The sequence below is a fragment of the Oncorhynchus masou genome, chromosome 10 (assembly GCF_036934945.1).
Source record: "Oncorhynchus masou masou isolate Uvic2021 chromosome 10, UVic_Omas_1.1, whole genome shotgun sequence".
In the NCBI taxonomy this organism is placed as follows: domain Eukaryota; kingdom Metazoa; phylum Chordata; class Actinopteri; order Salmoniformes; family Salmonidae; genus Oncorhynchus; species Oncorhynchus masou.
The window spans coordinates 329,991-344,127 of NC_088221.1; the positions used below are offsets into that span (position 1 = coordinate 329,991).

General features: G+C 40.6%; 1 protein-coding gene across 11 annotated transcripts in view; it reads left to right on the plus strand.

Annotated features, from left to right (window-relative positions):
• The window catches only part of mycbp2 (MYC binding protein 2), a 301,049-nt gene that overhangs the window by 193,907 nt on the left and 93,005 nt on the right, over positions 1 to 14,137 (plus strand). For all 11 annotated transcript variants that reach the window (XM_064975618.1, XM_064975623.1, XM_064975614.1 and 8 more), the window contains exons 38-42: positions 9,656 to 9,874; positions 10,091 to 10,313; positions 10,628 to 10,746; positions 10,914 to 10,995; positions 13,050 to 13,099. In XM_064975618.1, coding sequence (XP_064831690.1) covers positions 9,656 to 9,874; positions 10,091 to 10,313; positions 10,628 to 10,746; positions 10,914 to 10,995; positions 13,050 to 13,099 — 693 coding nt within the window. The remainder of the gene's footprint in view (positions 1 to 9,655; positions 9,875 to 10,090; positions 10,314 to 10,627; positions 10,747 to 10,913; positions 10,996 to 13,049; positions 13,100 to 14,137) is intronic.

The window sequence follows — 14,137 nt, forward strand, 5'->3', positions numbered from 1 at the left end:
AGTAAAGGAATTACAAAAGTCAGAAATAGAGAAACTTAATCACTTACCTTTGAAGATCTTAATATGGTTGCAGTCACAAGAGTCTCAGATACACAATAAATGTTCGATAAAGTCCCTATTTATATCCCAAAAACTCAGTTTGACGCGTTTTGCTCAGTAATCCACTGGCTCAAAGACGGTCAAAACATGCAGAAGAATACATCCTAATATTACCGGTAAAGTTCATCGAAACATGTCAAATGATGTTTATAATTAATCCTCAGGTTGTCAATTGTCTAAATAATTGCTAATATTTCAACCGGACAATAGTGTATTCAACAGAAAGGAAAAATAACAAAGGCCGAGCACTCGGTCACGCGCACCAACCAGCTCTGCATTCTACCTTAGTTCACTGACAGAAAGGTTTCATTCTTTCATTTTTCAGAAAACAAGCCTGAAACATTGTCTAAAGACTGCAGTTCCTATGGCTTCCACTAGATGTCAATCTGGATCCTAACCCATTAGGTACTCTATATACATTCAATTGAAAATACCCACATCAAAAAAAATCCCACTTCCTGGATGGATTTTCCTCAGGTTTTTTGCCTGCCATATCAAGACATTATTTTAACAGTTTTGGAACTTGAGTGTTTTCTATCCAAATCTACCAAACAATAAGGCTTATAGCAAATGCAGCATATGGCATTAATTTTTCACATTTAAATAGCACTTTTCAGTAGTGTTCAAATCATGCCATTCCATGAGCGCAGCATTTATTTTTCAACTCAAATCAATGAGCCCAATTAGTCCTGCATGACAACAAAATCAAAAACAACAGGGTAGGGCTGGTTAATAGGTCCTTTGTTTAACCTGAGCATGACCCCAAAACTATTTGGATACTTCCATATTTCCAAGTCCTATTCTTGAAGATCAAGGGGTATATTATTTATTTGAATGACTGGAATTCTAGACTTTGTTTTTTAACGCCAAAATAGTAAAATTCATTGCCCTTGACAATGTCGTGGGTGGTCGAGCACCGGTACACACTACCAAGTGCGCTATTTTGCAGATGTTGCCCTACTGGAGTTACACAGTAATAGCGTCACTGCTATTAGCTTCACGACATACTATGGAACGCCGTTTGGGTCTTTGCATGTCAAAAAAGATACACGTCAAATTACACTATTTGACAATGACACTATTTGACGCATTAAATAAGCTTTTAATTTGACACGTCAAATAACACAGTTCTATTATAGAATGTTGTGTGTTCTGAATTTGCACGTGCAAGCCAAGCTCCACCACTACTATCAGTAGCACTGTCAATGCTGTACAAATAAAGTCTGCAAACACTGGCCACGAACGATGTGTTTACAGTACCGCGTTGGTAATAAAGCATTATTTGTTCAACTTCAACTTCTGGGGTAGCTAGCTTTAGCTTAATACTTAGCTAGCTCCAATCCAACCAGCCTGAAAACAATGACCAGTAGAAACTGCTGTCATTTTCATTATTCTTAGCAATGATTTAGGAATTATTGTGAGTAAGTATTAGCTAGATTGCCACTTGTTTTTCACTCATTGAAATTGAACTTCAGTTCATGAAAATAAATAGCTAGCCAGCTACTTAACCCTGTTGCCCAAAGCTAATGTTATAAGCTGCCAGCTAGCTTCATCTGGCTAGTGAGCCTCGACCGGACCGGGTTATGTGTTGTGAAGATAGCCACAATAAGGATTAGGCACAATAGTGGAATTTGGCATTTGCCTTCAAAATAAAAGTACCTCTTTGAATGTGATGCAGAAGGTTACAATTGGTGACATTATGCCATATATAGACTTGATAATGTTAATCAAGGTTGGAATGTGAAGCAATGAAATGGGGTGTCAGTCTACTCGGTGACACCCGCATAACACAACTGTGAAGAGTTTACACAAATATTAGCATTGTAGCTCTTAACAAGGGACTGTGACTGTGTGAAATCACCTCCCCAGTCAGCCTATTGTGTGTATTGACATTCATATTGCACTGTACAGCTTTACCTAAGGATTGGGGATCAATGAAATGGGGTATCAGTCTACTCAATACCTAAGACATTTTTTCCCAAAGTCCTCCTCAGTTATCAGACTCAAACATTCACGCAGTATTGTTTTTATTGGCAATAGTGTTCAATACTAGAGTTGTCAACTTTCTGGTAAATTTCCAGAATTTGTATTAAATTCGTCAAAACGTATCCTATAACAGTGAACCTTTTTTGTGGGATACACATAAGGCAAGTCTAGGTATTGTGACATATTTCGGTTCAACTATCCCCGATTCAATGGAATTGCAACCCTCTGCATGCACAGTGCACTCTTCCATCACATGTACAGCTGATTCTCAAGATCTTGCACACTAATGAGATGCTATTGAGCCCACAATACTTCACTGTCTGAACCAAGGACAACATGCTTCCTGGTAAGTTTTGATTACAGTACTGGGTGAATATATTTTAAATAGTAGTGAATAGGCTACTAGTAAATAGGCACCTAGTAAATAGTAGCCTGCAGCAAAGTATGTTTAAATAATTTCTAACTTGTTAACAATTTCTGATAGTTAGTTTTTGCTACCATGTGGGTTTTAGCTTGCTTGAGCCTGCTAACTGAGGAGTGTTAATTCACCTGTTTTCATACATGTTTCATTTTAAAAAATTTCTTACAAAGGAGTTGTTTACTCTAACTGCTTAACTATTTATCTGTACGTGGAATTGTATTTGGGTTATTTTTACAAAAAAAAAATCTAATCTTTACAGGAACATGCCACAAGCACTATCTGATGTGTGGAGACATTTCACTGCAGCTAATGTAGAAGGAAAAGCTGTGTACATTTGCAAATACTGTGCCAAATCATATGTAAAGAATGCAACAAAGATGCAGAATCATCTGGCCAAGTGCATAAAGTTCCCACAGCTCTCACAGCAAGCAACCTCTGGCAAAAGTCCCTCTACTTCTATTTGAGCTTAACATGATGAATAAGAAACCTTATCGACAGCAACAGCTCATGGTCCTCCTGGAATCAGATGTTTTTTGCATTGTTTTCAATGCTGATGAATGTCTTGCTCGGGCTGTGTATGCAACTGGTTCACCTCTGATGCTCACATGCAATGTGTATTGGAAGAGATTTCTGAATGTTCTTCACCCAGCATACACCCCTCCAACCAGACATGCTTTATCTACTTATTTGCTGGATGCAGAGTTCAAGAGTTCAAGTGAAGGTCAAGCAAATCATAGGAAAAGCAAACTGTATTGCAATCATCTCTGATGGGTGGTCAAATATTTGTGGACATGGAATAATTAACTACATCTGCACCTCTCAACCAGTATTCTACAAGAGCACAGACACAAGGGACAACAGATGAGCTGAAGGCCATCATCAATGACCTTGGACCACAGAAGGTATTTGCATTGGTGACAGACAATGCTGCAAACTTGAAGGCTGCTTGGTCGAAAGGAGTCCTACCCATTGGCTGTGCTGCTCATGCATTGAATCACCTCCTCCTCAAGGATATCATGGCATTGAAAACAATGGATACACTCTACAAGAGAGCAAAGAAAATGGCTGGGTATGTGAAGGGTCATCAAGTTATAGCAGCAATCTACCTCACCAAGCAAAGTGAGAAGAATAAGTACACCACATTGAAGCTGCCCAGCAACACCCGTTGGGGTGGTGTTGCCATCACGTTTGTCAGTCTCCTGGAGGGGAAGGAGTCTCCAAGAAATGGCCATATCACAGTACGCCGATGTGGACAGCCCCATCAAGAGGATCCTCCTGGATGATGTATTTTGGGAGAGTGGTAAGCAGCCTGAAACTGCTGAAACCTATAGCAGTAGCCATTGCACGGATTGAGGGAGACGATGTCATCCTCTCTGATGTAAGAGAAGAAATCCGTACTGCCCTGCCCACTTCACTGTTTCTCCAAGCAGAGGAAACTGCAGTTTTGAAATACATCAAAGCGAAGACTTCTGCCTGAAGCCAATACACGTCGCAGCATACATGTTGAACCCCAAGTATGCTGGCAAGAGCATCCTGTCTGGTGCAGAGATCAACAAGGCCTATGTTGTCATCACTACCATGTCTCGCCACCTTGGCCTGGATGAGGGCAAGGTTCTTGTCAGTCTGGCGAAGTACATTTCCAAGCAAGGGCTTTGGAATAAAGATGCAATATGGCAGTCGTGCCAACATATCTCATCAGCCACTTGGTGGAAGAGACTTTGTGGATCTGAGGCTCTTTCCCCTATTACCTCAATCATCCTCCAAATCCCACCATCATCAGCCGCCACAGAGCGCAAATGGTCATTGTTTGGGAACTCGCACACCAAAGCACACAACAGGTTGAAAGATTGGTGTCCATCCAGGCAAATTTGAGGCTTTTTGAGCCTATCAACGAACCATCCTCAACAAGGTTGGAAAGTGACAGTGAAGATGAGGCCTCAGAGCCTGATGTTCAAGAGGTGGACATGAAGGTCCAGGGAGAGGACATGGAAGCCTGAGAGGAAGACAACCAAAGCTTTAGTTTCTAGACTATCATTTTACAGATGATGTTTTGGGGAGATGTGATGGATCATTCAATATTCCCTTTTCATGTTCAGTGAAATCATCCCATGTCAACTCATTAATTAAAGTTGAATTAGTAACTAAGTAGTTTTTTAAATTTTTATTGGAAGGATTTTATCATTTGCAATTATGTCTACTAATGAAAAGGTAAAAGGTTTATGTTTTTGTCTCCCGATATGGTAAATCTGCATTTTAAATGTTATTAATATTAATTTGCATATTTCTGTTAATTCCCATATATTCCTGTTAATTCCCACGGAAAGTTTCCACCTCTGAATACTCCCAAAAATGTACAACCCTATTCAATACACATAGGTTGACAGTAAATGTCTCAATTCACAGTTCTTTGAGTCCCACAATAAGAGCTACGACGCTAATGTTCTCTGGGTGTCACTGAGTAGACTGATACCCCATGTCATTGATCCACAATCCATAGGTAAGACTGTACAGTGAAATAAGTACAGTTGAAGTCGGAAGTTTTTCACTATACACTATTCAGTTTTTCACTATTCCTGACATTTAATCCTAATAAAAATTCCCTGTCTTAGGTAAGTGAGGATCACCGCTTTATTTTAAGAATGTGAAATGTTAGAATAATAGAGAATGATTTATTTCAGCTTTTATTTCTTTCATCACATTCCCAGTGGTAACTCTTTTATTGAACTATTTAACGGTTCTAGAATGCTTAAAAGGCCGCACAAATTTTAGGAAGTTAAAGTTTGGTCGCAAATGGGTGTTCCAAATGGACAATGACACCAAGCATACTTGCAAAGTAGTGGCAAAATGGCTTAAGGACAACAAAGTCAAGGTATTGGAGTGGCCATCACAAAACCCTGACTTCAATCCTATAGAAATTCTGTGGGCAGAACTGGAAAAAGCGTGTGCGAGCAAGGAGGGCCTACAAACCTGACTCAGTTACACCAGCTCTGTCAGGAGGAATGGGCCAAAATTCACCCAACTTATTATTATTATTATTATTATTATTATTATTATTATTTTCACCTTTATTTAACCAGGTACGCAAGTTGAGAACAAGGTCTCATTTACAATTGCGACCTGGCCAGGATAAAGTAAAGCAGTTCGACATATACAACGACACAGAGTTACACATGGAGTAATACAAACATACAGTCAATAATACAGTATAAACAAGTCTATATATGATGTGAGCAAATGAGGTGAGATAAGGGAGGTAAAGGCAAAAAAGGCCATGGTGGCAAAGTAAATACAATATAGCAAGTAAAACACTGGAATGGTAGATTTGCAATGGAAGAATGTGCAAAGTAGAAATAAAAATAATGGGGTGCGAAGGAGCAAAATAAATAAATAAAATACAGTAGGGAAAGAGGTAGTTGTTTGGGCTAAAATATAGGTGGGAAGCTTGTGGAAGGCTACCCGAAATGTTTGACCCAAGTTAAACAGGCAATGCTACCAAATGCTAATTGAGTGTATGTAAACTTCTGACCCACTGGGAATGTGATGAAAGAAATTAAAGCTGAAATATATAATTGTCTACTATTATTCTGACATTGCACATTCTTAATATTAAGTGGTGATCCTAACTGACCTCTCTTTCTAAAATTATCCGCTGTTGCAACCCCTATTACCAGTCTGTTCAACCTCTTTCATATTATCCCAGATCCCTTATCCACCTCTACGCAGACTACACCATTCTGTAAACATCTGGCCCTTCTTTGGACACTGTGTTAACAAACCTCCAAACGAGCTTCAATGCCATACAACACTTCTTCCATGGCCTCCAACTGCTCTTAAACACTAGTAAAACTAAATGCATGCTCTTCAACTGATCGCTGCCCGCACCCGCCCGTCCTACTAGCATCAATACTCTGGACATTTCTGTCTTAGAATATGTGGACAACTACAAATACCAAGGTGTCTGGCTAGACTGTAAACTCTCTTTCCAGACTCACATTAAACACCTCCAATCCAAAATTAAATCTAGAATCAGCTTTCTATTTTGCAACAAAGCCTCCTTTCACTCATACCGCCAAACATACCGTTGTAAAAAGCACTATCCTACTGATCCTTGACTTCGGTGATGTCATTTACAAAATACTCCAATACTCTACTCAGTAAATTAGATGCAGTTTATCACAGTGCCATCCTTTTTGTCTCCAAAGCCCCATATACCACCCACCACTGCGACCTGTATGCTCTAGTCGGCTGGCCCTCGCAACATATTCGTCACTCGACCCACTGGCTCCAGGTCATAAGTCTTTGCTAGGTAAAGCTCTGCCTTAACTCAGCTCACTGGTCACGATAACAACACCCACCCGTAGCACTTGCTACAGCAGGTATATCTCACTGGTCATCTCTAAAGCTAATACCTCTTTGGCCACCTTTCCTTACTGTTCTCTGCTGGCAATGACTGGAACGAACTGCAAAAATTGCTGAAGTTGGAGACATATCTCCCTCACTAACTTTAAGCATCAGCTATCTGAGCAGCTAAACCGATCGCTGCAGCTGTACACAGCCCATCTGTAAATAGCCCATCCAATCTACCGACCTCATCCTCATATTGTTTTATTTAGTTTTTTGCTCTTTTGCACATCTGCACATTTATCACTCCAGTGTTAATTTGCTAAATTGTAATTACTTCTCTACTATGGCCTATGTATTGCCTTACCACCTCATACCATTTACACACACTGTATATAGACTTAATTTTTTTCTATTGTGTTATTGACTGTACATTTGTTTATTGCATGTGTAACTCTGTTGTTTGTGTCGCTCTACTTTATCTTGGCCAGGTCGCAGTTGTAAATGAGAACTTGTTCTCAACTGGCCTACCTGGTTAAATAAAGGTGAAATAAAAAAGACAGGGAATTTTTACTAGGTTTAAATGTCAGGAATTGTGAATAACTTTAAATTAATTTGGCTAAGGTGTACGTAAACATCGGTCTTCAATTGTATACCAGTTTCATTTGAGGACCACAATGTTGACAGCTGTGCCGTACATATTGCAAAATAGTTGGGAAGAGATTTTTGATGTCCCGATTTCATGGTAAAGAGTGTATGAATTATTCAAGACTTTGCTCTTTTCAGCTAAAATTATTGTACAGAATTCTTGCCACCAACAAAATGTTGAATATTTGGGGCATACAGTCATCACAGCTCTGCAGATTTTGTTGTGAGGATACAGAACCAATAGACCATTTATTTTGGTATTGCCCTCAGGTAGCCTGTTTCTGGTCTCAGGTTCAGAAATGGCTGAAAAAGCATAACATTGTTCTAAAATTGACACTAGAAATAGCATTTTTGGGAGATCTGGAGAGACTGGGTCAGTCAATTACTTATATACTAATACTCATAATAAAAACATTTTTCTTCAACTCGCAATCTGTGGATTCTATTAGATTACATTCAAATGGTATATTAAACGTCACATTGCATAGGGGGATGGGGGCTTGGGGGAATGGAATTATTATATTGTATTCTATTTTTTTCAGTGGTGGGAGGTGGTCTCAGATGGTTAAGGGGCAGCTCTCGGGGAACTGTGGGGGGGGGGGAGATCTTGGAAGGCTGGTAGCCTGGCCTTTGGGAGCTTGGGCCGGTGGCTGATAGGTTGCTGGTTCATATCCCTATTTTTGACCTTGAGAGATCTGTCGACGTGTTCTTGAGCAGGGCATTGACCCTGGTTGCTTCTGTGGGTCACTTTGGATAGGAGTTTGTTAGATTACTGTATGTAATGTAAATGTTGAGCAGCTTCACTGCAAGTATTATTGAATATTAAAACATACCAAATTTTTTTTTCCCATACTGTGTGGTTTCAGAAAGTACACAATAACGAGGAATTATTAGTAATTATAATAAAATATTAGCATATAGCAATGAGACAATATTACAATGAGGTAACATAATAACTGAAGAGCTCAAAGGCTCCCCAAAGGGGCAGAGTTATGCTAAACAAGCCAAATGAATACACAGGCCAATGCAATGATAAGGCCAGAGCAGCTTGAAAGGATACAACACAGGTTAATACTTATTTGACAGCATTAGCATTGTTTTACAGAACTAATAGAACATTTCAACAACAATGGCGGCAATGCGGGTACCAGCTGGAAAATGCACCAGGGGCAAAACTTTAGAGCAGGTACTGTTCTGACTGGAGATCTTGACCTAAGGGAACCCTGGGGGAGTGCTTGGGCTCTCATCGAAGAGAGAAGTTTGTCCAGCTCATCCTCACCTTTGGCATTGCATGCCTCAAACATAAAATGTCCGCCATTGTGAAATGGACTACTTGTATGTGAATTAACACACCTCATTTCAAACTGTTGTTAGAAAATCATGTACAATTGATCAGTTGAAACAGCCTATAGATAATTAGCAGGCATCTTACCTTGGTTTGAGGGCAGGGCATGTTAACTGACCTGTTGCGTAACAATACAATTGTGGAACTGCGCGTAAGAACTGACCTCGGGGGGACAGAGAGATATTTGGAACTCGTGCGTGAAAAGGTTAATCTTCATTCCTCAAAGGGGAAAATACACACTGGCATCAGAGAACTCTCGAATCCAATAAGACTATCATAATATTCACTAAATTGGAAAGTGGCCCACCATTAGAAGGCCACTGAATAAGAAAGCCATAAACAAACAAAAATATACAAAGATATAAAAGTAAAATCTTCCTAAAACTGTATGAGTAAAGGTGACGTATCAGTAAGCCAGCACCGGTGATGTAGTGTAGGCTAAACCTGTATCGATGCTGTTGACTCACCATTTTATTTTATGAATAGCGATTATACACTTATAATGCAAAAGTAGCTATTTTTCATGAATGTTTCCTTGTCTCCTGCCTTTTTCCTTTCTTACCCACCAATGGTATTTCCCCTACATCCCTGGCTATCATTATTATCGTTTTCCATTGATAACTCTTATCATGTTAACTTGAAAGGGGGAGAGCAAGAGATGTAGGTGCCCATTACTATTACCCCTATATGTTTAGATGTAAACGTGATTCAAGACCATACACTTCCTGCTTACAGATAACAATACCATCTAATTGTACCTTTTAAGGGAAACGGAACCAGTGTGATTCATTTGATCATGTTTTTTTCCCAATCAGGCCGCAGTGGAAGTCTTGGGTCTGGTCCAGGAGTTACTTCCTGCTGTCTCCGCTTTGAACCAGAAGTATGCCCCACTGGCTTTCAACCCCAACCAATCAACAGACAGCACCACGGGCAACCAGCTGGAGCAGGGCCTATCGGCATGCACCACCTCCAGTCACTATGCTATAATAGAGAGTGACCACCCTTACAAGCAGGCCGGAGTCACACAGTATATGGTAAAGCACGCACACACACACATGGTGAAGTGGGACTGTTCCCAACATAGGAATTCTTAGTCAAGGGTAAAGAAAAGTATATATCTAGCAGAACTGGACGTATTGTATGAACCAGGACTTTTTAAAAATGTGGATCCCCATTAACCTTTGCAGAAGCATCAGTTACTCTTCCTACGCATAATTGTTTTAACCATCCTCTCCCCCTTTACTCCTCAGGTGTCATTCCCAGACTGCGTGCGGTGGACCACCATCGAGTTTGACCCCCAGTGTGGCACAGCCCAGCCAGAGGATGTCCTTCGCCTGCTCATCCCCAGCCATTCGCTCCACCTGTCCAGCCTGAGCACCAAGCACCTGGCCCACGACACCATCAACACCTGGGTGGAGCTCAAGAAGATCTCTGGCTCCAATGGCTGGCCCACCACTGTCCTAGTGCTGCCAGGTAAAATAAAAGTGGTCCAACGCTTAATTACTTAATTTCAAACCGATTTGCCCGCTGGGTGAGGGTGTTTTGTTTCAGTAGGAAGGCATTTGACTAGCTAAGTCAAATGACACGCAAGGAAACAAGTCATTTGAACCAATCAAAGGTTAGGTTATTGATCAGGGCAGCTCTATCTCTTTAATGGACAGCTCTGCTAAGCCACTTGCCACAGCTACTTTAATTATTCTCAGCTGACCGACAATAAAGTAGCCCCCCTATCCTCCCTGCTGACAATATCACAGCATCACCCTTCTGTTCTTCCTTTGGGATCCCAGGAAATGAGGCCCTGTTCTCCTTAGAAACTGCCTCTGACTACGTAAAAGACGAGAAGGCCTGTTTCTACGGCTTCAAGTGTGTTGCCGTGGGTTACGAATTCAACCCCGGACCAGAGGAGGTAAGGGGGAACTTTGTTTTGCTATGTTAAAAGGGTAGTTTACCCAAAAACAAGATTTACCCACTTTTCCTATTGTACTTTAATTTGTTGGCAAATACATGTTTTTACAACAAATTATATGTGTGTGTGTGTGCGTGTGTGTGCGTGTGTGCGCGCACACGTTTCAGGGTATTATCCAGCTGGAGAAGGAGCTGGCATACTTGGGCAGTGTGTGTGCTGCTGCTCTGATGAAGAAGGATCTGGCTCTTGGTGAGGGAGATCATAAAACATGGCAAAACCGATGGGTACACAGGAGAACTCATATTGACCATTTACTGTATCAACTCATATTCTTTCAATACAAGTACCAGGTGCTTGTTCTCATTATTGAAGTTGCAGTAAAATATATTTGCACCTTTACACAATGGAGCAGAATTTTCTGTTTTCTCTTTTCACAACTGGTTCATAATTACTTCAGGCCATTTTGTGACTTTAAAGGGAAAATTCTAAATGTCATTTTTTTCTTGGTCCTGTGCAATTGTAAATCATACAAATACACTTGTTATCACCAAACGTTTTTTTTTTTTCAATTTAATCAATTTATATTTGACTGCAACTGTATACAGGTGAAGTCAGAAGTTTACATACACTTGGAGTCATTAAAAGTTGTTTTTCAACCACACACATATTTCTTGTTAATAACAAACTATAGTTCTGGCAAGTCGGTTAGGACATCTACTGTGTATATGACACAAGTCATTTCTCCAACGATTGTTTAGACAGATTATTTCACTTATAATTCACTGTATCACAATTCCAGTGGGTCAGACGTTTACATACACTAAGTTGACTGGGCCTTTAAACAGCTTGGAAAACTCCAGAAAATGATGTCATGGCTTTAGAAGCTTCTGATAGGCTAATTGACATAATTTGAGTCAATTGGAGGTGTACCTGTGGATGTATTTCAAGGCCTACCTTCAGACTCAGTGCTTCTTTGCTTGACATCATGGGAAAATCAAAAGAAATCAGCCAAGACCTCAGATATAAATTCCTCCAAGTCTGGTTCATCTTTGGGAGCCAGTATCAGTATCTCAGAAATTGTTTTGTAGACCTCCACAACTCGGGTTCATCCTTGGGAGCAATTTCCAAATGCCTGAAGGTACCACGTTCATCTGTACAAACAATTGTAAGCAAGTATAAACACCATGGGACCACGCAGCTGTCATACCGCTCAGGAAGGAGACTCATTCTGTCCCCTAGAGATGAACATACTTTGGTGCGAAAAGTGAAAATCAATCCCAGAACAACAGCAAAGGACCTTGTGAAGATGCTGGAGGAAACGGGTACAAAAGTATCTATATCCACAGTAAAATGAGTCCTATATCGACATATCCTGAAAGGCAGCTCAGCAAGGAAGAAGCCACTGCTCCAAAACCGCCTTAAAAAAAGCCAGACTACGGTTTGCAACTGCACATGGGGACAAAGATTGGACTTTTTGGAGAAATGTCCTCTGGTCTGATGAAACAAAAATTGGAATGTTTGGCCATAATGACGATTGTTATGTGTGGAGGAAAAAAGGGGAGGCTTGCAAGCCAAAGAACACCGACCCAACCGTGAATCACAGGGGTGGCAGCATCATGTTGTGGGGGTGCTTTGCTGCAGGAGAGACTGGTGCACTTCACAAAATACATGGCGTCACAAGGAAGGAAATTTATGTGGATATATTGAAGCAACCTCTCAAGACCTCAGTCAGGAAGTTAAAGCTTGGTCGCAAATGGTTCTTCCAAATGGACAATGACCCCAAGTATACTTCCAAAGTTGTGGCAAAACGGCTTAAGGACAACAAAGTCACAGTATTGGAGTGGCCATCTGAAAAAGTGTGTGCGAGCAAGGAGGCCTTACAAACCTGACTCAGTTACACCAGTTCTATCAGGAGGAATGGGCCAAAATTCACCTAACTTATTGTGGGAAGCTTGTGGAAGGCTACCCGAAACGTTTGACCCAAGTTAAACAATTTAAAGGCAATGCTACCATATACTAATTGAGTGTATGTAGACTTCTGACCCACTGGGAATGTGATGAAAGAAATAAAAGCTGAAATTACTCTGCTATTATTTTGACATTTCACATTTTTAAAATAAAGTGGTGATCCTAACTGACCTTAGACAGGTAATTTTACATGGAATAAATGTAAGGAATTGTGAACTGAGTTTAAATGTAGTTGACTAAACTGTATGTAAAATTCTGACTTCAACTGTATGTGCATGTATGATTATAATTTGCCACTAATGGCATATCATATTTTATCCTCTGCTTTTTTCCAGGGAATGAACTTGACGAGGACCTTGAGATTCTTGAAGAGGCCTCTCTCCAGGTATTCTGATGCCATTTGACTTTTTCATAATCACATTGTGACGTAACGAAAGCTCTTAAGTGTGTAAGCAGGAGGTCTGAAGAAGACGGCCAGTCCTCAAACGTATCATCAAGCCTCTGTCAGCATGTAATGATGACATACACTGCTGCTTGAAAGTATTTCTGCCTTTTTGATCTGACATAACAGGTTTACATTTACCAATACCATTTGTTGGTGTAGAGGAATCATGCCTGTGGTTGAAAAACACATGTAAAAAGGAATTACTGCAGGTTCAAAAATAAGTGAACACCAAGTTGCATTGGTTAAATCAAGTGGTAAGTAGAGTCAGGGGGGTTAATAATTGGGTACCAAATGAACCAATCAAAGGAGAGATCTTTCAGAAAGAGTTTGGCTGGTACTCTGATAAATAGATAAGAAACCTGGTCAGTTTGGTGTTACCAATTCAGGTGAATGCAAAGCACACCATGCCGAGAGAAAAGGAGATCTCAGAGGACATCAGGACAAGGCTTGTGAGAGCACAGTCTGCGGAGGCTATAAAATCATCTCAAAAAGATTTGAGCTCCATCAGTCCACTGAGGCAAATAATTTACAAATGGAGAGCATTTAACATGACAGCAACTCTGCCTAGAAGTGAACGCCCTTCCAAAATATCCCCAAGAGCCACAAGAACAATAATACATCAGGTTAAAACCCACATTTTTCATCTGGAGATGCAGACCTCCCTTGCTGCATCTCCGGTAACTTTGCATGCTTCAACAGTAAGAAGAACATTGAATAGAAATGCCATTCATGGGAGGGTTGCTAGGAAGAAGCCTCTGCTGTCAAAAAAGAACCAAACTGCCGTCTTATCTTTGCCAGAGACCACCTGGACAAACGTGTTTTTTTTAATACCCCTTTTTCTCCTTAATTTTGTGGTATCCAATTGGTAGTTAGTCTTGTCTCATCGCTGCAACTCCCGTACGGACTCGAGAGGCAAAGGTCGAGAGCCCTGCACTGCTTCTTTACACAATGCCCACTTAACCTGGAAGCCAGCCGCAC